The sequence below is a fragment of the Callithrix jacchus genome, chromosome 10, assembly GCF_049354715.1.
Source record: "Callithrix jacchus isolate 240 chromosome 10, calJac240_pri, whole genome shotgun sequence".
Lineage (NCBI taxonomy): Eukaryota > Metazoa > Chordata > Mammalia > Primates > Cebidae > Callithrix > Callithrix jacchus.
In genome coordinates, this window is record NC_133511.1 from 81098758 (window position 1) to 81122721 (window position 23964).

Genomic DNA, 23964 nt, shown 5'->3' on the forward strand with positions numbered 1-23964 from the left:
TGGCTGATAATGAAGTGGTTTCAAGTTATATAAAAAACGTTCCCCCAGAAATTAGCTAAACTTTTCTAGAAATAATCTTCGTATCGTATTTGTTAATGAATCTTTCATTTGCTTTCCTTCCCGAATCTCCCTTGGTCTTATATTCAGTCATTTCCAGCGCCTCTCACCGCTACCCTCAGGTTCTTCAGCCTTGATCAGTGTGACATTCCTCACCTCATTACACACCCTTTGACAGGATTCCCAGTGTTGCTATTTCGTTTTGGCCATACTCCCCAACAATAAACTACTGGAGAGGGCAAATGTCCAAGGAAAAATATCCCTCAAGCAGTAAACTACTGTGGAATACTTCTCTGGACTTAACCCTTGAACCCATCACTCAGCTGGAGTTCACCGTTGGCTAATAGGCGTTCAAAATGAGCAAATCTTTGGTCATAGCTATAGCCACTCATTGGCTTTCAACTTCATGGTTTGTTAATTTAACTGATGATTTATGTTCTCTTTAGAAGCAAATAGTATTTTCTGAGCCCATTAATGTTGGGGACTGATTTTCTGAGGGGCTAGGACAAGGCTAATTATTGCCCATCTCCCAGGGGTTTTAAATGATCCCATATCTCTAAAATATAGCTTAGACTTTACCTTGACTGATACCTTTCCCAAAACTAGAACCTCATTGCCCTCACAATGGGGCAGTGGATAGGGGCAGGAGTAGATTCCATGGTTATGATTAGGAGCATGGGCCCACTGGTGTTCCATTAAAATGAGCAGAGGGTAGAGGTGGTGAGTAACTAGCTAACTTTTCTCTCTCTCCTTAGGCACTGGTGAGAAAAATTGATGCCTCAGACAATATCTACACCACAGAGTCCACCACAGGGAACCTGTTCAGCCTGACCCAGGAGGGGGCTCCTTTGTGCCGCATCATAGCCAAGGTGAGCTTCATGGTTAGGGGCCAAAACGGCAGGCCTGGGGAAGTACGAGGAAGCTCACTTGTTCAATGGGAATGGCTGGCTAAGGAGGGCTATCTTGGCCCCTGCATTAGCTTGCTGTGTGACCTTGGGAGAGTCACCTATCCTATCTGGGCCTTGGTGTCTCCATTTTTAATAGGTGGCAGGCTAGCCCCGCTGATTTCATTTCACACTTGAGACAGAAATCTGGTGCCCTCAGAGCCTCTATCATCTTTGTTTTTGTAGTGTATGTTATAAATATTAACCCTCCTTCTCCATCTCCACACATCCTTCCCTTCCTGGTAGCTGTGGTGTCCTGAGGTCTGTGGGATGTGGTGATTTACTGAATAAAGAGACCATCTGGCATGTGGCATTTTGGGTGATCTATTGACCTTATGTGTCTCCCTGACATCACGGTTGTAAGACATGGGCTGTCTCCAACACAGTTCAAAGAAAAGGTTATTTTTTTCATATAGATGTGTGTATAGCTTAAACTCTATCCACATTTCTTAATGCTGCTGCCATAACAACATACACCCCATAATAATTAGCAGTAGCATTAGCAGGAGAAAGAGGAGGAACAGGTCTACAAACATGACCTTTGCCACAAACTCAGAGGCATTTGTTTTCTGGGTTCCCATCCAGTGCTCTCAGTACCTTTTTATGTCCCTTTAGAATCTTGTGAACCTCAGCATCTGCCTATGATCCCTGGAAAAGCAGGAGGAGAATCTGTTTTGTCACCAAAGACACTGGCCCCTGTTCAGCATGCATTAAGACAAGATGGGCTCTGAAATACAGTCTCTGCCTGTCCTAAGCTTTCCTATTCCGCCCCCCACCAGAAGGAGGCTATACAGTTCTCTGAACAAAATAAAATGTAAGGATTTGCTCAAGGAATACAAGAAGGGGGAAGAATGCAGGCTAAACTTCAAAGCAGACTTGATTCAAGTAATGCATCTCAATTCTGTTGGCATCCTTTCAGGCCTTCCTATCAGTTTCTCCCTCTCCCAGGCTGAAGAGGAGCCCAGAGACAGCCTCCCTCTCTCCTCTGGCTCTCTCTGTTGGTTGGGTCCTACATTCTGGCCATAGGCTGGGGTGGCTGTGGCTGTCCCAGCTGCTTGTCTGAGGAGAAATCAGAGGAAGGACAAGGACATAAGTTATGGCCTTCACACCTGTTGTCTTTGTGATTTGAACGTCTTTCTCTCTTTTGCCACTTGGAAAACTCTTACTCAGCATCCCACGCTCAACTCTGTGTTCTTCTGTATTGCTTTCCAGACACCCTCCCACCTGTGATGTCTAAAAAGAATAGCAGGCACTGTCTCAGCACTTACCATATTCTGTTTTGCTATGTGTTTTAAGCTGTGTGCTTTTTAAGGATAGAAACATCTGAATCATCTCTGTCTTTAGTGCCTAGTGCAATGTCTGCACAAAGTGGGTACTCAAAGAATTTGTTGAATGAGAAAGTTAAAAATTCATAGATCCAAAATTTCTGAGAGTTGAGAGGAAACTGAAGTTCATTTGACCTTCAACTTTGGTAGGGGGTTCTGAGGGGCTGCTGAGAATCCAATGGGTTATCCTGTGTCCAGAAACAGATTCACCGGGTGTGAAGTTTTTAAATAACCCCCCTTATCTCTCATGCCCCCGGTTCTCAGTCAAGCTCTCAGATTACTACACTTTGAGAGCTACAAAGCTGGTATGGTACTCCCTAACAACATTTATACTCAGGCTAGGTTAATATATATTGGAAGAGAATTCACATATATTTGATTCTATTATATTTCTGACACTATATCAATGAGATCTCATGTAATTCTTATGATTCTGTGAGGAGGGTGGTACTAACATTTTATACAAATGAAGACAATGAGGAACAGAGAAAGTAAATAACTTGCTAAAGACCATATACCTAGCAAGTTGAATTGAAGGTATTCAAATTGTGAACTTTGATTCCAAAGGATTCATTGCACTTATATGTCTGGAAGTGGGTCTTGGATTTGTGAGGACAGAAGCTTATAGAATTATTGGGGCCTTACTTAAGTAAAAGATTGTAGAGTTATGAATTCAAAGTGGGTATTTAGAACAAGAAAATTATTCAGGAATATTTCTAAAAGGCAATTCTATACCAGGTTGGTTTACAATAATTTACCTACATGAGAAAGCAATGCCAAACACATTAACATATCCTACTAAACTCAAACCAAGCATGTCTCTCACACTCAGCTTCATCGCTGGATCTGAAAAATGCCTGCTGCCACTCCAATACTGCACTTGGAGAAGACTAAATCAAAAAGGATGGTGCTTTTCATTAATTACAATGGGAGTTGTAACTCATTAGCTTCCTGGTTAACTTGCCCCTGAACTTGGCTTCAAGACACTTAGAGCAAATATAGGTAACTGGTAGCCTTAGCACCTCAGTAAGGCCTTTTATTCCCTGTTTCCATTCTCCCTTTTCACTTGAGATGTGACATCATCATCAGAGACAGAACCAGGGATCTAATTGGTAGCAAAGTTATGCCTTTCAATAAGTTTGCTTAAGTTGCTAGTCACAGGAAGATGCCCCAGAAACAGTGGTTCCCAGTGCCCATTCTGTATCACAGTCCCTCAGGGAGTTTGTGGAAAACACAGATACTTTTGCCCTTCCCAAGATTTCCTGGGGTCCTTGGGTAACACCTAAGAGTTTTCATTTTAACAAGCCCTACAAGTAATTCTGAAGCATGGCCAGACTCTTAGTATCACTGATCTAAGCCCTTAAAGCAATCTTAAGAGTAGAGCAGGGTGAATGCTTGTCAACTCTTGCGAGTGGAGAAGTGAATTGTATGTAATAGCAATAGCTGGCATTTGAGTGTTGCTGTGTTCTGTCCTTAATGCATTACATACTTCATTTCTTTTAAGTCATGAGACCATTCTATAAAGAAGGTCATTCCATCAATAGTTGAGGAAATGATTTAAGGAGCTTATTCCAGATCATGCAGCTGACAAGGAGTAGAGACAGAATTGAACCCCAGTCTCTTTAATTTTAATTCAGAGTTCATGGTCCTAAATACCACAGTGGTGACTTCTGGTTCAATTCTTGACCCTTCAGGTCCTTGAGCCAAAGTGTGACTCAGGAGTTCTCAATCCTGGATACACATTACAACTACTAGGGAGCTTTTTTTGGATTCTGATTTAATTGGTCTGGAGTGGGTCCCGGGATGAGTATTTTAGCTTTCCAAGTGATTCTACTGTGCTAAATTATTTGAGGACCTCTACTCTCTTTTGGGAGTCATTTACATGTATTTAACCTGAAGAACTGTGGTCATGTTGGGGCGAAGGGGTTGGAAGAGGTAGCATTGGATCTGATTTCTCCAAGGCTTCTGTAACTCAATATTTAACTTAGTCAAGAATGCTGACTGTAGATTTTTGTCTTGGTGCTGTGGGGGAACAGCAAACAGTTCCAGCCTCTGAGTTGAAACTGACTCAACATTAGTTTAATGATTAACTCTAAACAGTAAGTAGATGAATTTCTTTTGTAACCGTGATCATTTTTCCCTTTTAAGTTGCAAACACATGCTAGGTTTGGGTTCTCTGTATGGATCTGAGGTCTGGGTGGGAAAAGGACTTCTTCTGAATGGTGCATGGGGTCTGAAGATGTTTTATGTTTTGTAAAGAATGGGCCTTAGAAGTTTCCGGGGAAGGAAACTTTGCTGGTCAGGAGCTCTGAAGCTCTGGGTGTTCTTTTTCAGGACCTGGGCACTCAAGGTCTGTTTCCATGTGCCACTTGATATAGACAGCTCCTACCACCTGCCTGCATTTGTGCTTCATATTCAGGAAAGCAGAGAGGGGACATGCATTTGGTTGTACGTCAAGATGATGTTTGGCCTCCTGCAGAGTCAGTCCCGTCAGGACCAGGCCTTACCTCTAGTTAAACATTATCCCAAACATTTCCAGTTGTAGAAAGCAGGGAAAAGGCCTGTGTTGGGACAAGAGGGCAGCTCTCATCCCAGCTCTGCCACTAGCTCACCGAAGGAGGTTGGCCAGACCACTGGGGATTTACTCCTCCTTTGTGGCCTGAGGATGCTGGACTGTATATTTAAGACACCTGGTTGGGCGCGGTGGCTCACGCCTGTAATCCCAGCACTTTGGGAGGCTGAGGTGGGTGGATCACAAGGTCAAGAGATCGAGACCATCCTGGTCAACATGGTGAAACCCCGTCTCTACTAAAAATACAAAAAATTAGTTGGGCATGGTGGCGCGTGCCTGTAATCCCAGCTACTCAGGAGGCTGAGGCAGCAGAATTGCCTGAACCCAGGAGGCGGAGGGTGTGGTGAGCCGAGATCGTGCCATTGCACTCTAGCCTGGGTAATAAGAGCGAAACTCCGTCTCAAAAAAAAAAAGACACCTTCCAAATCTACCATGCTGCTGGACTTTCCCAGTGTTTTCATGGGAAAAATAAGGATGCAATTTCACTTTTATCCTGTTCTGTCTTAAAACACAAGGCTAAGGTGAACTATTTTCCACATTTAGTTATCACTTCCTTCATTTCTGTCCACAGGCTTCTCACCTGTTCCATCCCCTCCTTGGCTACTCAGAGATCTTGCATGCTCCTAACACTCCCCTGGGCTCTCAAGTGCCATGACCAGGAGTTGTTAAAGATTTGGAATGATCTTTTGGTTATTTACATGGGCCATACTCTCCAGAGCCTGCCAAGAGAGATACTTGAATCTCATTGAATATTAACAACAACAATGATGATAATTACTATTTATTGGTGGTATTCTATGTGTCCAGGCCCTGTGCAGGGACTTTCACACAGTTGTTGTATCTTGTCCACATGTACCCCTCTGAGAAGTGTATCAGTGACCCTCTTTTACAGGTTAGAACTCCAGGACACACAGTGGTTGAATACCTTGAGCAGTTGACTCTTAAAACCAAATTTGTCCAGCTCTGGAGTCAGTGCTATTTCCATTTCACCAGCTCAGTTGGTTAAAACTTAGAGTCTTTCCCTTTCCCGACAAAACTCTGCTACAACAAATCTGTCTCCCTCTTAATCAGTATTTCCTCTTTCTCTGCTTCTGGTCCACTGCACAGTGATCAGCTTGCTTGCTCTGCATATAAGGCTGGTGGAGGCTAAAATTGGGAGGCACTGACAGGAGTCGGGGATGAATGGGAGAATCTGAGCTTTCTGAAGCCAGAAGTGATCAACTCTGATGATGGTGGTGGTGATGACATCTGTATTAGCAGTAGTAATAATAAATTTATTTTTATGGCACCCACTTTGTGCCAGATAATGTTCTAAGGGCTTTATACAAACAACATATGTGAACCTCCCAACAATCCTCTGTGGTAAGCAGGATCTACCCTCATTTTCCAGATTGGGGACCTAAGACAGCAAAGAGGTCCACAGCTAGTAAGTGTCTGAACTGGCATTTGTACCTGGCTATTGGGCAGCAAAGGCTATGAGCCTGGTTACTGTTTTGAACTGCTTCTCAGCAGCCCCTCCTCTTCTTCTTCCTCCCACCTTCCTCCCCATTCTTTTCCTTCCTCCTACCCACCTTCCATGCCCATTGTTTACTCAAGCATGGTTCTATGCTTTCCATTCACCATCTCATCTGATGCTCCGACAGTCTTTCAATATGTTGTAATTCTCATTTCGAAACTGAAGAAACAGAGTTGCAGAAAGGACATAATTTATTCGAGCAGAGCTGGGATTTTACCCAGGTCTGTAGATTCCAGAAACTTAATCTCAACCTTTTGATCTGATGTTTAGGGTCCAAGGGGTAGAGTAGACAGAGTGTTGAAGCAGAGAGAAGATTCAGGGAGGACTTCCATCTTTCCAGTTCATCTTTCCATCCCATCTTTCTGGGCTGGAAAAGGGAGTTCCTGAATCTTCTCTTTGGGAGAAGATGGGAGACTAATTCCTCCCACAGAATCATTTTGGGTTTCCAGTTCTGACTGTGAAGTAGGAGTTGGGAGTCTCCAACAAGCACTGGACAGCATCCTCACCTTAAATGTACCCAATGTTGCGACAATGTGGGGCAGTGACCTAGTGGCCGTCCTTATCCGCCTCTTTGGGGTCTGCTGTAGTGTTGGTTTGGGCCCTTCATCTATTGGAGCTGCTTCTGGGAGAGAACTTGGGCAACCTATCTGAGGCTTCTCCTCTCAACTTCTTGGGTTCCTCTGAAGGCTAAAGAATAAGCACAGACCTCTCTATGATGATGGTGGCAAACCCCATCCCTTCCCCTGTGTGGGGCACAGAAAACTCCTCTGGGCTTCATCAAAATTATCCCCCTACCACCAATAACTCCTCTGTTATTCCCTCCACCAGCAGCCCACACTCCCCACAAGTGATTTCTTTCCACTTTATGACAGTTCATCCCAAATCTCTCTGAATAATTCATACTGTTATGTGGCTGGGCTCTGGGCCAGAGCTTTCTATAAAATTAAACAAGCTTCAGCCAACAGTGTGATTCTGCTAGCTCAGGCCATTCCCAGCTTCACTCCAGGATGAGTGCTGCACTTAGATCTTGAATGGGGGCTCCAGAGTGGTCCTCAAGACCAATCCATCTTATTTCCTCTATGGCTTCCTTCTTCCTCTCTCCTCCCACATATCCTAGCCCTTAGGGTCCCTTTCATGAGAGTATGAGACACTCTTCTAACCAGGAAGCCTCACATAGCCTGACCCTTACCCACCGTCCAGAGCCAGGTAGTAGGCCTTTCCACATGCACTAACTCAACTGCACCCCGCAAAGCTGACATATAGCTATTGTAGCCCATTTTTAGTCTAACACAACCAGCATCAAAGCCAGGATTTAGACTAGAATGTCCTTCTTTTGGATCCAGGAATTTCCCCCTCCCTTTCCTGGTAGCTAAAAATGCTAAGAAGGCCATTTTTCTTAGACTTGAGAGAGATGTAATGAGACTCCAATGCAAATGCATGCAGAAGCTTAAATATAGTTGTGCTGGGCTCAGTACCTCCTGAGCCAAAGGAGGGCTGCCACATTCATTCTGGCTCAGGCCTCACGCATGTTCTTTGGCACTGTTTCTTCATTGTCTGCTGCAGATGTAAATGTCTGTCAATCAGTCATCTCTCTCTCTCATCTATCTACATATATATAGAAATAATATAATATGGTTTATACAATATGTAGATTTATAATTTATATAATATACAGTATGTAAATGATTTATACAATATAATTCAATATAAGCGCACACATTAGATACATACATAAATATGTATCTAATATGTAAATATATAGATATATATTTACATCTGGAGGAAGGCCAGTTGTGACCAGCAGGACTGGCTGAGGAAAGGTTAGGTTCTATTTCTTTTCTTCTTGTTTTGAAGAATAACCTGGTTTTGCTTCAGTGATTTTCTGAGTGAGATCTGTATGTAGAACCCTCATGCAGTTGGCCCAGGGGTCATGGAAAAGTAGGAAGGCAGGAGTAAAGGTTGCGGAACAAGAAATCAGAGGGGTAAGTGTCTGTCTTTTAGTGGAGTAATTATGTGCATTTAAAATCAGAATGGTTCTGTCTTGACCCTTTTACAACCCTCCACCCTCTGAGCATGTTAGGGGCTCCTGCTCTGTGCTCCCTTAACCCTCCCTGCACCCCCAACCACATGCCATTGCTTCTTTACCCAGCTTTGTATCTACTTTTAAAGTCATCTGCCTTCCCTATGAGACCATGAGTTCAGTATGGACAGGACCGAAGCAGTCTTGCTCAGTGTCCAGCATGATGTCTGGCATATAATAAACCATTAACATTTTTGAATGCATGAATGAATGTACCAGCCCTAAGCTATGCCCTTTCACACCAAAAGAAATGAGGGGAATTCAGCCACCCCGAAGGGAATATAAAAGTTGTGATCACTCTTAGCTGGTTCTAAAATGTCAGAAATTATGAACTCCCCGAGTTGGATACCTTCATCTTGATCCCTCAAGTGATCAGCAGCAAAACTTTCAGAATGAAAAGCGCCCATGAGTCTATCATTTTGGAGTGGAGGGGAAGGGAAGATCCGGGATTTAGCTATTTTGGTGAACCTGTGCTGAGTTTCTTTAAATTTCCCATTCATTGTTTTATCAGTCATTCACCGCTGTGTCCTCAGCACACATGAAACTGAGCCTGGCACATAGTATGTGTTTTGTTGCCAGAGTTCTCAAAAATCTGATAGAGTGTGGTCTTTTGCTGAACTTGCCTTCTTCCTGTAACATTTTGCTCAGTTTTGGGAACCGGTGCAAGGAGGTTAGTCCCAGAAGTGATGAGGTTAAAAGTGAGTGCCCTGAGGGACCCAGTTCAGATCAGTTGCTCATGCATTATTTACTGCTGCCAACCCTAGGCACCCTGCCTGCCTTCAAGGTAGGAGAGAGAGAGAGAGAGAGAGATCTAGGCAAAGCTAGATGTGGGGTATCCAATTCCTACCACTCTGGATGCCCCAGGTAGTGTTGCCACTGGTTTGCTGGGCACCTTGATTAGCCACTGTAGTGATCTCTTGGCTTACTTTGCTCCAAGAGTTAAGGTGGCCTCTGGTGATTATTATGAATAAGTCTGACTAGTTAGCAGGGCCCCTGGACAATGAGCTCCACACTCTCAGATTCTTGCCTATGATGAGCACTTTACTAGAAAGAAGTTTCCATAAATAGCTCTCATAAAAGGAAAAGTATATGCTCATCACACCCAAGAGCTGGGATGATTGTTTTTAAAAGGGTTATTATACACACACACACACACACACACACACACACACACGAGTAAATGAGAGAAAATGATAATGTGAACCCATCTAGACTTCAGTTTTTTCAATAAAATAATGTGAGGAAATGGTAGTACTAATATAAATAAAACTTATTTTTTTTTTTTGCCTGCCTCCTGCAGCAGTCAGAAGGATCTAAGGAATAGCATGGTGATTGTTGGCAGAGGGAGAACCAGCTCTGGGCATCCAGTCAGTTCTTTCCACCTTCCCCTGATTGGTTTCTAGGACCTGTTTCCTGTGACTGCAGACCTGCACTATGGGGGTCTGCTCCAGGGGAGTTGCCACATGTTTGAGAACCCTGTTGAAGGGTGCTGATCACCAGCGCTAGTGAATATGCCTGCCTCACACCCCTGGCTCGCAAGCCCTAGAAGCATTTAGGGTATCCCATCTGCAGCTTGGATTATGAAGAGTGACATTATTTGTGGAGCCAGCATTTCACTGTAGTGTACATGTGAGCATGTGAGCGTGTGTGATTGTGTGTGAGGTGGGGATTGCTGGATGCAGGGAGGACCCAAAAGCATAATAGGTGAATGAGGGATGTCACTTATTCTTGAGTTAGCCCCAGACAGGGAAGATGATGTAACATTTCTTTCTCTTGGCAGGAGGGTGGGGTCGTGGCACTCTTCAAGGTTTGCCGGCAGGACAGTTTCCGGTGCTTGTACCCCCAGGCGCTCCGCACACTGGCCTCCATCTGCTGCGTGGAAGAGGGTGTCCACCAGCTGGAGAAGGTAAAGACTGCTGGCTGGGTGGTGCCTGAGGTCCTTGAGCCGGGTGGGGGTGAGGGACAGGCTTCATGGTGGCCATTTGTACCATGGAGCAAGTGCCCCAGGTAGTCCTTTTCCCAGGCACCATTCGGTTAGGGCTGCTGGGACCTGGACTATGGGGGTTGGTAAAGAGGTGAAAGAGATGGGGACTGAGGAGCCTGACTAGGAAAGGCAGGGCTCAAAGGGACACTCAGCACTTCTGGGGAGGGGGTGACTACTGGGGAGACTCCTGTGGGGTGGAACATGCTGGGAGGCAGGCAAGTCAGTGGGGTGATGTTGGGGTTCAGGGTGGTTGATTCTTCATCCACAACAGGCCTCTTGAATACAGAAGAGGATCCAGGTCCTGGGGTGAGAGAGTGGGCAAGAGTAGGGCAGCACTGGGTGCTTGGAAAAGCAGGTGGGGCTACTCTTCACTAAAGACCAGTGGGCTTGGGTGATGGAGGTGGGAACCCCAGTCCAAGAGTTCACTGGGCCAAGATGACATGGGAGTAGGGTTGGGTTAGAGAATGAATGTGGTGATCTGACAGGCCCTAGTGCTTCTCTTCAAGAATAACCTATGGTGACATAACTAATTCCAGCCACCCAGACCCCTGCCCTGGTTGTGGGGCTGAGGCTACTCCTCTACCCAGACATGAGTGAGTCTGAGCTTTTGGATAGGCTCTCAGGGAGTCCAGCCATGAGGGCTGGGGAGGCGGGGGCTGAAGTCTGGGGTTTCCCAACCAAGTTTCCAGGAAAGATGCTGAAAATTCTTATAGAAAAGTGGAAAAGCATGGTATGTCCTCATACTATGGTGGTGCCTGCAGGATTTGGGGTAGGATCTGAGTCTGTTCCTGTGAGTTGGTGTAAATGGGGATGGGAGCCAGCAAACTGCTCGCTGTCCTTGGCATCAATGTCCCACAGTCTGGTCCTAGCAGCACAGATAACTCCACCCTACCCTCAGCTTCCTCACTTTGGTCTGGACTACTAGACAAATGGCCATCTTACTTTCTACCTTGCCTCCTTCCAAATCTACTCATATTATTGGGACAGGGTCATAGAATCATGAACTTATTGATGCTCTTAGCTAAGGATGGAGCATGGATAGGGAATCTGTTTTACAGATGAGAAGGCTATGGTCAGAATGGGGAAGTAATTTGCCTAAGGTGACAATGAGATAGTAGAGGAGCTAGTGCCAGCTCTTTGGAGAGAGTGCCCCCTTCCCACTGGGTTGGAAGTCTTCATATCTAGTTGCTATAAGCACTAGATTTGGAGGTGAGAAATCCATGCTTACTCCTTCATTGTGCTATTCATTGGGTTACTAGGTTCTGAGGAGAGAAGTGACTTGCTCAAGGTCATATAGTTATGGAATGAGAGAACCAAAAGCAAAATCTGAGTCTTCTAAGACTGAAATCAATTACACTTATCTACATTCCAGTGCACTGTCTGATGATGTGAGCACAGACAGGCTATGTATCTTATATGGCAAAATAGAGGAGTGGGGTGGGTGGTGAGAGAGAGAAAGACAGACAGACAGTTGGACTTGATAAAGGAAATGCATTGAGCATCCACAACTTCATGTGCTGAATAATTCCCTCTGTTCTCCCATAGAACTTGTTCTTCCTTTGATAGCGTACAAATGACCAAATGGGGTTTGTTTCTCACCTTTCCTGTCTGGTTGGCAGGGAGTATGGGAGGAGAAAATAGAAGGCGCTTGGGATCACCAGCCCTCCGAAAGCAGCAGATTGTATGGGTTTAGTGAGCTTGCAGTGCAGAAGGAAGTTTTCAATTCGGGGAAGAAAAACAACAGAGCTTTTTGTTTGTTTGTTTAGAGGTGAAAACTTGTGCAGCTAGGACAGCTGGAGGCATTTTTCCTTTTACCTACCTGATGCTGCTCAAATGCCAGAGTGCTTTAATGTGTCCTTCCTAGTCCTGATGGCTCAGGCCCTAGCCTGGGATTCAGACCCTGCCCAGCTGAGCAAAAGAAGAAAGAGATGGCTGTAGTCTCGGGCTTACTATGTGCCAGGTGCTGAGCTAGTCCACTACATGTGTCCTTTCACTAATGCACCAGAACCTTGTGAGCTGAGCACTATTCTCCGTCTTAAAGGTAAGTAAATGGAATCTCAGACAGTTTAAGTGACTTGCCTAAGTAACATAGTAAGTGTTGGAGCCAGAATTTGGATCCCCATCTGCCATAGTCCAACACCCAGTGTGTGTTTCAACCTCGCTGGTTTAATGGTTCCTCTAAGAGAACTGAAAAGGTCCCTGCAGCTTAACCCCAGACCACCTTGCTGTTCCTGGCCAATGTGCTAACCTATCACGTTCCCAGCTGGCATAGGGATAGTAGCTTACCTGGACATTTCTCTCCTCCAGGCCAGAGATTGCTTATAATACACAGACAGTCATGAAATATTTACTCTGTGCCAGGCACTGAAGAGGAATAAGACTTACCCTGGTAAGGGCCTCTGAGTGATCAGAAATAACAACTATATTGTAGAGCAGTTGTAGTGCTTGCAAAGTGACTCCACATGGATTCTAATTTCATTTGATGCTTGCTTCAAGTTTGAAAGTATCCCCATAGTATGGATGAAAAAACTGACGTCCAGAGAGGTGAAGTGACTTCTTGCACAAAATCATACATTATGTAATTCATTCAGCAACTATTTACTATCTGCTATTTGCCAGGCACTGTTTTAGGTGCTGGGAGTATGGTAGCGAACAAAACAGACAAAGCCCCTTGTCTTCGTGGAGCTTACATTCTAGTCTAGAAGGTAGCAAATTATGGTCCATGGGCTAAATTCAGCCTGCTGTCTGCCTTGTATGGCGCATGAGCTAAGAATGATTTTTTTAAAAAAAATTTAAATGGGTGGAAAAAAACCAGAAAAAGAATAAAATGTTGTGTCCCATAAAAAATTATGTGAAATTCAAAGTTCAGCCTATAGTTTTATGAGAACACAGCTACACCCATTTTTTTTGGGTGTTCTCTATGTGCTTTATACCAAAACAGAAGAACTGAATAGTTGCAACAGAGACCATATAGTCTGAAAAGCTAAAAATATTTACTATCTGGCCATTTATAGAAAATTCTTGCCGAGCCCAGTTCTAGCAGGTAAGGAGGATGTCATGACCACAAAGAGAAGAGCAATAACTAACATATACAAATACTTGCTTTGGCCAAGCAATTTGCTAAGCCCTTCCTTCCCTCAAGTCATTTATTCCTTGCCATCCTGTTATATCCCCACTGCTTACAGAAGAAAGGGAGAATCAGAGACTTTCAGGCAGTAATGTAATTCCAGCTCTGTTGGGCCAGAGTCAGCCTGGGCTGTTAACCATTGTGCAGACCCAGGACTTAAAATCTGATATTGTGAGGCCAGTGTCTGTGCTCTTTTCCTCCATGTCATATTGCTTCCAAAGTTGTGAGAAGTTCCAGAGATACCCATGAGGGCCTTAATGTCCACCACCCTTCACCCACATCCCCCTCTCTGGGTCCTGCCCACGCCTTCCACCCACTGTGACCTGGGCTGCTCAGCACTGCACACAGAAGCTCCAGTGAGGTTGGCCATTATCAGTGTTGAGGATGGAAGGTGGTGAAGACCAGGCACAGGCCAGATTGTAGAAACCACAGAGTAACAGGTGAGTGAAGGTGGAGTGGGGAAGTGCAGTTCCCCAGGGCTCTGGCCAGCCACCTACTTGCCAGGCATGGTTCATGGCCTGATTAGATCACATCGAAGTTCCAGCCTTCCCCTCCTGATTTACTGGCCTGGCTTACTCACTGAGGTTCACTTAATTAATTGGCAGTGGGAAATGTGCTGGATTTGGTGAAATTCATCACTGTTGCGCAGCTTCTCTCTCCTTTCCTTTAACCTGGAAGAGGTTCATTAAATCCTGCACAGCCCGCAGCGGAGTTGTGGGTCTAGACATATCCCTGCATCCATCCCAATTGCTGCTGTGTCATCCCTGACCCTTGCCAGGGTTGGCGGACTAGTGTGGTCATAGATTCAGTCATGGTCTCATTCATTTACTCAGGGGAAGTCACTTTGTCTGCTTCTTCATTTCTTCTGTCTGCCAGTCAGTCATTCACTTAATTTTAAACTCACTCAAATCCCAGTGCTTTAGGAGGGTGAGGCAGGAGAATCGTATGAGGCCAGGAGTTCCAGACACGGCTGGGCAACACAGCTAGATCTTGTTTCTTAAAAAAAAAAAAATTTTAAAAAAGCAAACTTACTCACTTGTTTGTTCTCTCATGAAGTCCACCACTGATGACTCTATGAATTTCTTCTTTTATCACTGAAGCAGCCTAGTACAGTGGAGAGACTGGGAATTTAGCCAGGCAATCCTGGGTTTGAACAGATTTTCATACTGTGAGCTTGGATATGTTATCCTGGGAAACTTGCTTAGCACAGTTCCTTGATCAGTAAAATGAGCCTATAAAATCTACCTCATGTACAGTAATATGATGCTTGGTACATAGTAGGATATGAATAAATGGTGGCTACTGTGACTGTTGCAGGTGCAATGCTAATTGTTGGGACTTTGAAAATGAATGAAAGGTTAGGGTCTGTTGGGGAAGGGAGGGCTGGCATGTGGGAGAGGGCCTGGCCTGGTCAAAGTTGCAGTAAAGTGCACATATGGAGAAGCTGGGTGGGGCAGGGGCATGAGTCCTCATAGCCTTTTGCTTTTACAGACGAGGAAACTGAGACTCAGAGTATTTCCTCAGTCATAAATGTAGAGCTTGGATGCAAACCCAAGTCTGGCTGGTTCTAAACCCCTGCTCTTTCCTCTGCTACCTGGGGAGAACTGGCCCTTCTGAGGCAAGGACTGCAGAGGGATGACTTCCTGGGAGCCGGGTTCTCTGTGTTCGCCTGGGCAGGGGTCAGACATGGACACCCACCAAGCAGGAATGTAGGAGGCAAGATATCAATGCACAGCAAAGGCCTCTCCACTGTCTGACAGGCCTTTTATGGCCCCATTCTTTCTTTTCAGGGCTGCTACATGGAGGTCTGGTTCATCCAGGCCGCAGCCTCCCTGCATCTTAAGCGTCAGGACATTGGTCCTTCCTTCCCTGTGTCCTCATCTGACTTCACTCTTCATTCCCAGCCCTGTGCTGGGCTCTGGGGAAAAGACAGGCTCCCTGCCTCTCAGGATGGCTAAAGGGGGAGAGGCCCAGCAGGACAGAGGTAGAAAAGAGTGCGTTTTTGCTCCTAATCATAACTGTGCCCCCTCTGGCCCAACCCCATCCCATTAGGTGAATGGTGTCATAGTGTGTAGATCCCAGGGCAAAGATGCTACTTTCTTGCTAGAGTTGGTTCTAATATATAAGCCATCGGAGGCCACAGGCAGGACGCCCCACCTCTGGTGGGGTTGCTGGTGCAGGCGGTACCAAAGAAGCTCCTTCTAGGAGCTGGGCCCAGAAGGGCCAGAGAGGAGCTCCCAGGCAGGCTGAAGGAAAGCAGTCGTAACAAGGGCAGGGGCAGGGGGGACTCCACAGCAGGGAATCGCCTCATGGTACTCCAAGTCTTTCAGGGTTTTTGTATTCAGTGAACGGGGGGAGCCCCGGGGAGGAGGCAGTGTTCTCTGGACCTTACTTGGGAGAAGACTGGAGGGAGAAAATAAGGGCCAAGGACAGAGTGAAGGCCCCAGAGCCACACAGTCCAGTGAGAGCAGATGAACTCAACCCAGCAGGGTGGACTTCTCAGGGTGGCCTTCCTGGAGGACTGGAGCTGTCAAGGTGGACTGGCATTACTAAGGGGGAGGACTGCGGGGTTTGGGGAAGGCTGAAGAGAGGTGAGGGAGCAAGTCACTTCTCCTTTCTGAACCCTGCTTCCTATTCTGTAAAATGGGACTACAACCTCTTACAGAGCTGCTATGGTGATGCAATGAAACAATATGAGTGGGGCTTGCAGCAATGGTGCCTGCATGGAGAAAGCACTCTGCCTGTGTCCATCTCCTTTTCCTCCTCCCATGTCCATTCATCTCCACTTTTTCAGGCTGGTCTGGGGAAAACTTCACATTGCCCCCAAAGGACCTGGTTATTGGGGATTTTGCAATGACCCTGGCAGGGTGTCAGATGCTTTGAGTAGCAAAAGGGAAGGTCAGGGCACTGCTGGTTGAGGGATTGCAGTTGGATAGGGCCAAGCCAGGATGGGGTTGGAGGGGCCTGGGGACTAGAGCTGGGCTGGGGACTGTGGTCCAGATGAGAGGCTGTGGTTGTAGGGGACAGGAAGCTACAGGTCTGTGGCCATAAGGAGTGGGAGGCACTCAAAGCCCAAGGCTCAGACAACCTCCGGGACAGTCTGGTAATTGTCTTTTTCAGCTTTAAGATCAGAGACAGCCTCACTTTCAAAAAGCATCCTTTTATTCTCACCCTCTCTTTTGTTTTATTTTTTCAAATAACGAGTTAGTTCACCCTGTGCTGGAGCCAAGGGGGGAGTTTAATGAAAATCAATACAGAAATTAAAGATGGGGGAGAGAGGGGAGGAGGGCTCAATTTCAAGTCCAAGAAGAAAATCACCAAAGGCAAGAGCTGGGAAAAGTGCTGCCTATCTCTATGCAGCTCCCTCACGCCCCACCCTTGCTTCCTGGGCAACTTCTTGGCATCAAGAGGCCCTGTCAGCTGAGGTGCTGGGCTGGATGAGAGATAAACACAGGGAGACCTAGACTTAGCTCTTGCAATCCCAGAGGCCCTGGGCAGGAGGGAGTGGGCTGCAAGGGAGAGTGGTGGGCAGGCTCTGTGGCTCCAGCTGCCATTTTACAGGAGTCTCTCTTTACTGCCTGCTCCCTGTATGATGACAGATGGTCAGAAATAGTAAACTTTTGCAAAAAAATGAATAAAAATTCAAACAAGCAAAAACCCTGACTTCAACCAGTTTTTCTTACCATTATGCCCATTTGCTTTTCACAGTCATTTTGTAAGGAAGGCAGGGAGAGATGGTCACCTCCATCTCATTTACAGAAGAGCAAATTGAGGCTGGAAAGGATAGAGATACTGGAAGGGACAGAGGCTGGACTGAGAACCCTGCGTTTTTGCTCCTAATCATAAGTGCACTCCCCAGTCCCATTAGGTGAATTGTGTCATAGTGTGCAGATCCCAGGGCAAAGCTACTACTTTCTTGCTAGAGTTGGTTCTAATATATAAGCCAGGCTGAATAGAGACAGAGGAACTGTGAATGCAAGGCAAAAAAAAAAAAAAAAAAAAAAAAAAAAAAAAATCTTTGCTTAATTTGTCTTGCAGTCCCTTCTTTACCTATTAGTAGCTTCTAGAGAGAATCTTTGTATGAAGGTCCCAGAATGCCTCTTCACCCCTCTTTGGGGCTCAATCCATCTAGAATTATCAGGTTCCTCCATTCCTCACACCCCCAGGAACTGGCCTTCAACTCCCCTGGGAATGGGCTAAGGCTTTGCAGAAAGCTTCAGGGTCCCAGGTTAGCTGTCTGTGCTGTGACTCTGGCTGACAGGCAGAAAGGAATTGGGGCTGGCACTGTCACTGTCACCCTTCCCTGCTTTGCAAGGGGGCAGGGCCCATGACCGAGCCTTCCCAGAGGCAGTGTGGCTTGTTCACTTTCAACATGCCAAGGCTCCTGTCTGTCTGTCTCCATGGTAGGGGTGGGGGCACCTAAGGAGGCCAGGATGCAAAGAGGCAGGAACTAAATCAACCACAATGCTCCACCTGCCCTCTCCCCTTCTAACAAAGATCTAGGCTGAGATTATGGGCCAGTACTTTCCAGACTGAAGGAGGGCCTTGCTGGATCAGGGACTGTGCCTTTCCCACCATGTCCAACCTAAGTTTGGAGAAGGGAATGGGGCTGCCAGGCAGTCTGGGTGTCTAAGTGCAGCAGTGAGTTTGCAGGAGCAGGCTCCATCCTCAGAAGCTCAGCAGGACCCCATGTGCTGTGCAACAGCGACCCCTGGTGGATATGAATACCAGTGGCAACTCCATCAGACTGCCTGCGGCAGGCTTCTGGGGCTGTTAAGGCTGGTGGTCTCTGGGCTCCAGTACCAACAATCAGGGCCAGTGTGTGGGGCAGTGTCAGTGGGGGAGTAGGGGAGGTTTACAAATTCAGAGCACTGAGCCAGCCTCCTCCGGGAGGATGATGTAGACACATCTTTCATTCCAACTTGTCTCTAATTTCCAGATTTCCTCAGAGAGTCTGTCCTGTGTGTTCTTAGAGTGGAAATCTTCCTAGCCTTCCTAGTTCCCACTGGATAGAATCCAGCCCCCTCAGGCTGGCATTGAAGGTGCCCTCTGAGCAAGCTGCTTCCAGCACACTGGCCCTTTGGTAAACAAGCCTGGGTTCAATGCCCAGCTCCACCACTTATTCCTTGTGTGTGTGACCTTGCACTCCTCTGAGCCCCATTTCATCATAGGTGAAAGTGAAGTGACAGTCCCTGTCTTGCAGGTTGTGAAGTTGAAACAAATCAATGCTCCATAGATGTGAGTTATTTTCCCCTTCCCACCAAATTTCTCCACCAAAGGTTTTGGGGGCTTCCTTGCCTTGGAGCCTGTGCTGGGGTGTCCCAGTGAGAGTTTCACTTCCACTGTTGACATCTCGCTCTGGGGCCTTCTCCTCTGGACCTTTTCCCGATTGTGATCCTCTCTCCTTGGTGCTCACACAGTGTGTGGACTGCTCTGGAAGCATGTCCCACGCTGCCTGGCCTCAGAGCTCTGCCTTGGCTTCCTCACCAAAAGACATTATTTCATCCACCTCTTTAGTCCATCAGGGAAGTGGTTTGCACACACAGGTGAAGAATGTTTGCTATGGAACTCACTAAATACTATTTGAAGAGTTCTGGTCCATTATTCCTCATTGCAGATGAGAGGATAGAGGCCCAGAGAGGTGAAACAATGTGCACAGCCACATTCCCGAGTTTCCCGAGATCAATCCCAGGGCTGAGACCAAAATGCAGAATGTTTGACTTCACTTGAAACAGTGTGGCAGGATGCTTGTTCAGTTTCAGACCCTGGAGAGGGGTGGGAGCTAGGGGAGTATAAACATTGTAGGGTCCCTCAATAAGGATAGAATGGCTAAAAATCTTTATGTGGAATTTGCCCTGAGCCCCCATTTGCACCACTTAGCCCTGACACTTTGCACTGGCTTTGCCTGTCTCCCAATTCTTATGGCCCTGAGCCCAAGTTCTTAGGTCTCAAACAGACTTAGGGAGGCTAGTGGGCCAAGATGAACTCTGCAAGTCAGCCTGAGATAAGTCAGATAAGTAGAAGGCCTTTGAGGCTGGCCATGTCCCCTGGGTAAAGTTCAGCAAGCTTGACGTTAGTGAAGAGATTCTGGGACCAGTTCTTCCTTTGCCACTGATTTGCTAAGTGATCACAAGGAAGTTTTCTAATCCCTATGAGCCTCAATTTTCTCATTTGATGGAAGTCCCAGTTCTGCTGATATCCTTTGGCATACGAAGTAATTTTGTGAGATGTAATGTGGCGAAAAAAAGTTAGATGAGCTGGCAGGCTAGGAATTCTAGATGCCTGTTCTGTGGATTTGGGTTGTGTTGAGCAGGTGGTGTTCATCCAGGAGTTGTTAGAAGAAAGGTGGGCACCTGTGAATTCTTAGATGGAGTTCTGCATTTGAGAGCTGTCTCCTCTCTCTCTCTCTCTCTCTCTCTCTCTCTCTCTCTCTCTCTCTCTCTCTCTCTCTCTCTCTCTCTCTCTCTGTGTGTGTGTGTGTATGTGTGTTGGGGTGGGGTGGGATGCAGCAGGCTCAGCAGGGTAAAGTCAACGTGCATCTTCTAGCTGGCCCCAAAGAATCTGGTGAAATCAGAAAATAAATGAGAAGTAAGATAAAAATGGGATGCTGGTGCTAGGGAGAAGGGAGGCTGTGCCCACAGGGAAGGAAGGATTGCCTAGGGCATGGTACAAGATACAGAGATGGCACTCACAGCCACCTCTGAGTGCTTCTGGAGTGGGGCAAGTGCTAGTTTGGAGAGGAGCAGGATAAAAGAGGTTGCTTGGGCTGGTGGGGTAGGGGGAGGATTGAGAGGATGATACAATGTGAAAGTTTAGGGTAGAATCTGATAGGCAGGATCCACTTCTGGCAACAGTCTGGCACTGTGCAGCATGGACAGCAGGCCAGCCCTAAACACCCAGAACTAGAACAATCAACAAACACCCATCACCCACTGCCGGCAAGCGGTGGGTCCTCTTGTCACCCACAGAAACAAAGACAGATAGGGAGAGGGAAGCAGGATGAGAAAAGGGGAAGATACTTAGAAGAGGAAGAAAGAGGGAGGAGAGCTGGAAAGACACAGACCCAGCTAATGAACAATCAATTTCCAAAGGAATGTTTCATTCTTTCTTTGGGCTACTTCAAAAATACAAATCAAGTTATTTGTAGATTTGTGAAAGCTGGACATGCAGTGCTCTGCTTGTGACCAACTTGAGTGCACCATCCTCTCTTATTAAGGTTTTAGTTTTGATTTTCCTAATAAGTAATGGTTTTGAACACCTGTTCACATCTTTACTGGCCATTTGGTTACCATCTTTGGTGAAATGTAGGGCTGAGTCTTTTGCCCATTTTAAAAACATTGGATTGTTTGTCTTTTCTTATTGATGTGTAAACTTTGAAAAACACATTCTACATACAAATCATCTTAAGATACATATTATCTGCCTATGGTTGGCTTTGTAATTGTCTTAGTTGTGTATTTTGATAAATAGAAATTCTTAGTTTTGTTAAAGTCCAATTTATTAATCTTTTGTTTTGTAGTTCTACTTGTGTCCATTTAAGAAATCATTCATTTTTCCAAAATTTTGAAAATATTCTCTGAATTTTCTTCTAGGATCTTTATTGTTTTGCCTTTAACAATTTGGCTTATGATCTATTTCAACTTAATTTTAAAATGGTGTTGAAGTTCAATTTTTTTCCCATATGGATACTCAGTTGAGCCAGCACTGTTTATTGAAAAGACTATACTTTCAGCACTGAATTGAAGTGACACCTTTTTTTTTAAAAAACAGTGATATATGCATGAGTCTGTTTCTGGATTGTTTTCTCTTCATTAGCCCTTTTGTCCATTGCATGCCAATAGAGCACTGTGCCCCCATAGTCTTATAAATTTTGATATTTGGTAGCATAAATTCTCCAACTTTGTTCTTCTTTAAGATTATCTTGGTAATTCTTAACTTCTTTGCAGTTTTATATACATTTTAGAATTAGCTTGTCAATGGCCACAAAAATACCTGGTGAAATTTTGATTGGGATTTAAAATACCTGGTGAAATTTTGATTGGGATTTAAAAACATTTAAAGATAAACTTTTGGAAAATGCCTTTTTTTTTTTTTTTTTTTTTTTTTCTGGAGACAGAGTCTCACTCTGTCACCCAGGCTGAAGTGATACAGTAGCGTGATTCCAACTCACTGCAACCTCTGCCTCCCAGGTTCAAGAAATTTTCCTGCCTCAACCTCCCGAGGCACTGGGATTACAGGCACGCATCATCACGTACAGCTAATTTTGTATTTTTAGTAAAGACAGGGTTTCACTATGTTAGCCAGGTTGATCTCAAACTCCCGACCACAGGTGATCTGCCAGCCTTGGCCTCCCAAAGTTCTGGGATTACAGGCATGAACCATCACACCCGGATGGAAACTGACATTGCAGACAATATAGGATATTCTAATCAATGAACAAAGTATCTCTCTCTACTTCATAGAAACTGTCTTTAATTTCTCTCAGCAATGTTTTGAGTTTTCAGTGCTGACATCTTGCAAATATCTTGTTTAGATTTATTCCAAGTTATGATTTCATGCAAATGTAAATGCTGTTTTTTAATTTTTATTTTCTGTTGTTGCTAATACATAAAAAATACAATTTTGATATTGTATCCAGTAATCTTGCTTGCTGTATTTATTTACTGACTTTAATAGCATATAGATTCATTGGGGTTTTCTTTGTACACAATCATGTCATCTGTAAATAGTGACAGTTTTGCTTCTACTTTTATAGAATAATGCAATTATTCTATCTTTGCATTTCTTGTCTGATTGCATTGGCCAGTATGGTATTAAATGAGAGCAGTGATAATGTATATCTTTATCTTGTTACTGATTTCAGGGGAAAGCTGTCAATATTTAATCTACTATTTTATTATTAAGTATGATACCATTATTATTTTAAAGATGAGAAAATGAGGCTTAGAGAAGGTGGATAACTTGCTCATTTTACCAAGTCAGCAAGGAGCTCAGGCTTTTCTTGCTCTGAAATTTGTGCAACTTCTGTGTATCACAAATATCTCTATAAAAGTGCTGCTCTACCTAGGATGGCCATGAAAGTTATTTGAGGAGTTTTACAAACTAATGATATACCCCCAGCAGTTTAGGAGGCCAAGTTGAGCAGATCACTACACTACAGCCTAGGCGGTAGAGTGAGACCTTGTCTCAAAAAACAAAAACCAAAAAAAGCAAAACTGTAGTGATACCAAGACTCTATCACAGACCAATTAAATTCAAATTTCTGGTGGTAAAGCCTGGGTATTTATGTCTTTTAAACTGTCCTAGATGATTCCAATCATCTAAGAACCAGGCTGAGGACAACTGATCTAGAACCAGGTTGGGTACAATTCAGATCCCAGCTCCGCCCAGTAGTGCTTTGCCGAAAACTTGATATTTTCTTCTCAGCACATCCCTAGTAACCCTAGCCCAAAGGGAAATCCACCCCTAAAATGCCTGCAGAGCAACTGTTTGAAAATCAGCTATAAGGAAAGCCATCTGCTTAACAGGGAAATTATTCTATATACTGTTAAGTGATTCAGTCCACAATTGCTTCCCACCTTAATAACTCATCTCTGCTTTCTCTGCCTATATGTCTCTCTCTCTCTACCTTACTGACTTGCCTGCCAAACTGGTTGTATAATCCCTTTTATTCATTGTTTCATCCATATTACATATTAATATTTGTATTTTTCCATTTTGGCATTTAGCTTTTAACTAAAGATTCTTGTTTGACGTAGCAAAAGAAGTTGAATGCTGGGATATATTAGTTTGAATGAGGATAATATTATTCTCCTGAAGGCCTGTTTTAGTTCCTGTAGCTTTCTATGGCGCTCTCAGCTCTACCACCACTCTGTAAAGCAAACACCTCACTGTATAAGGTGAGCCTTTAACTAACCCCTTAGACTTTTACAGATGTCATCCTGAACCTTGTCCCTAGCTGGTGTACAGTCCACATTAGCATTCTGCCTCTGACCCATGGGTTTATTTACTCCACGAAATGCTATTCCCCTGTCCCTTGGTCTGTCACTTGTCTTTGCTTCCTTGAACAGGCCCCTTGCTCCCTTTCTGATTATAATGGAATTTGTCTTCTAACTATACCCTGGACAAACAGGTCCATCCTTCCTAGGCCAATGAGCAGAATTCCAGTCACTTTGTGATTCCCACTTGCCTTGTGTGTCCGGAAGTACGGAAAGAGAAAATGTGGGCACTTTCCTGCTCCTGTGGCTAAGTTTTCAGTGCATTCCCGTGATTCTGTCTAATTGTTACAATCTAGCAACCAACTATTCCTTAAAATTAGACACATAAAACGAAAACAACCTACCTAAAAAACAAAACTGA

The 23964-nt window shown here is 45.0% G+C and overlaps 1 protein-coding gene and 1 long non-coding RNA gene across 5 annotated transcripts in view; one reads left to right on the forward strand and one right to left on the reverse strand.

Moving 5' to 3' along the window:
• The window catches only part of INSC (INSC spindle orientation adaptor protein), a 140139-nt gene that overhangs the window by 86505 nt on the left and 29670 nt on the right, over positions 1 to 23964 (forward strand). For all 4 annotated transcript variants that reach the window (XM_035265911.3, XM_009007722.5, XM_035265908.3 and 1 more), the window contains 2 exons: positions 813 to 926; positions 10275 to 10400. In XM_035265911.3, coding sequence (XP_035121802.1) covers positions 813 to 926; positions 10275 to 10400 — 240 coding nt within the window. The remainder of the gene's footprint in view (positions 1 to 812; positions 927 to 10274; positions 10401 to 23964) is intronic.
• The window catches only part of LOC103796229 (uncharacterized), a 57912-nt gene continuing 47399 nt past the window's right edge, over positions 13452 to 23964 (reverse strand). Inside the window, exon 3 of the long non-coding RNA XR_008475186.2 lies at positions 13452 to 14601. This is a non-coding gene — a long non-coding RNA (uncharacterized LOC103796229). The remainder of the gene's footprint in view (positions 14602 to 23964) is intronic.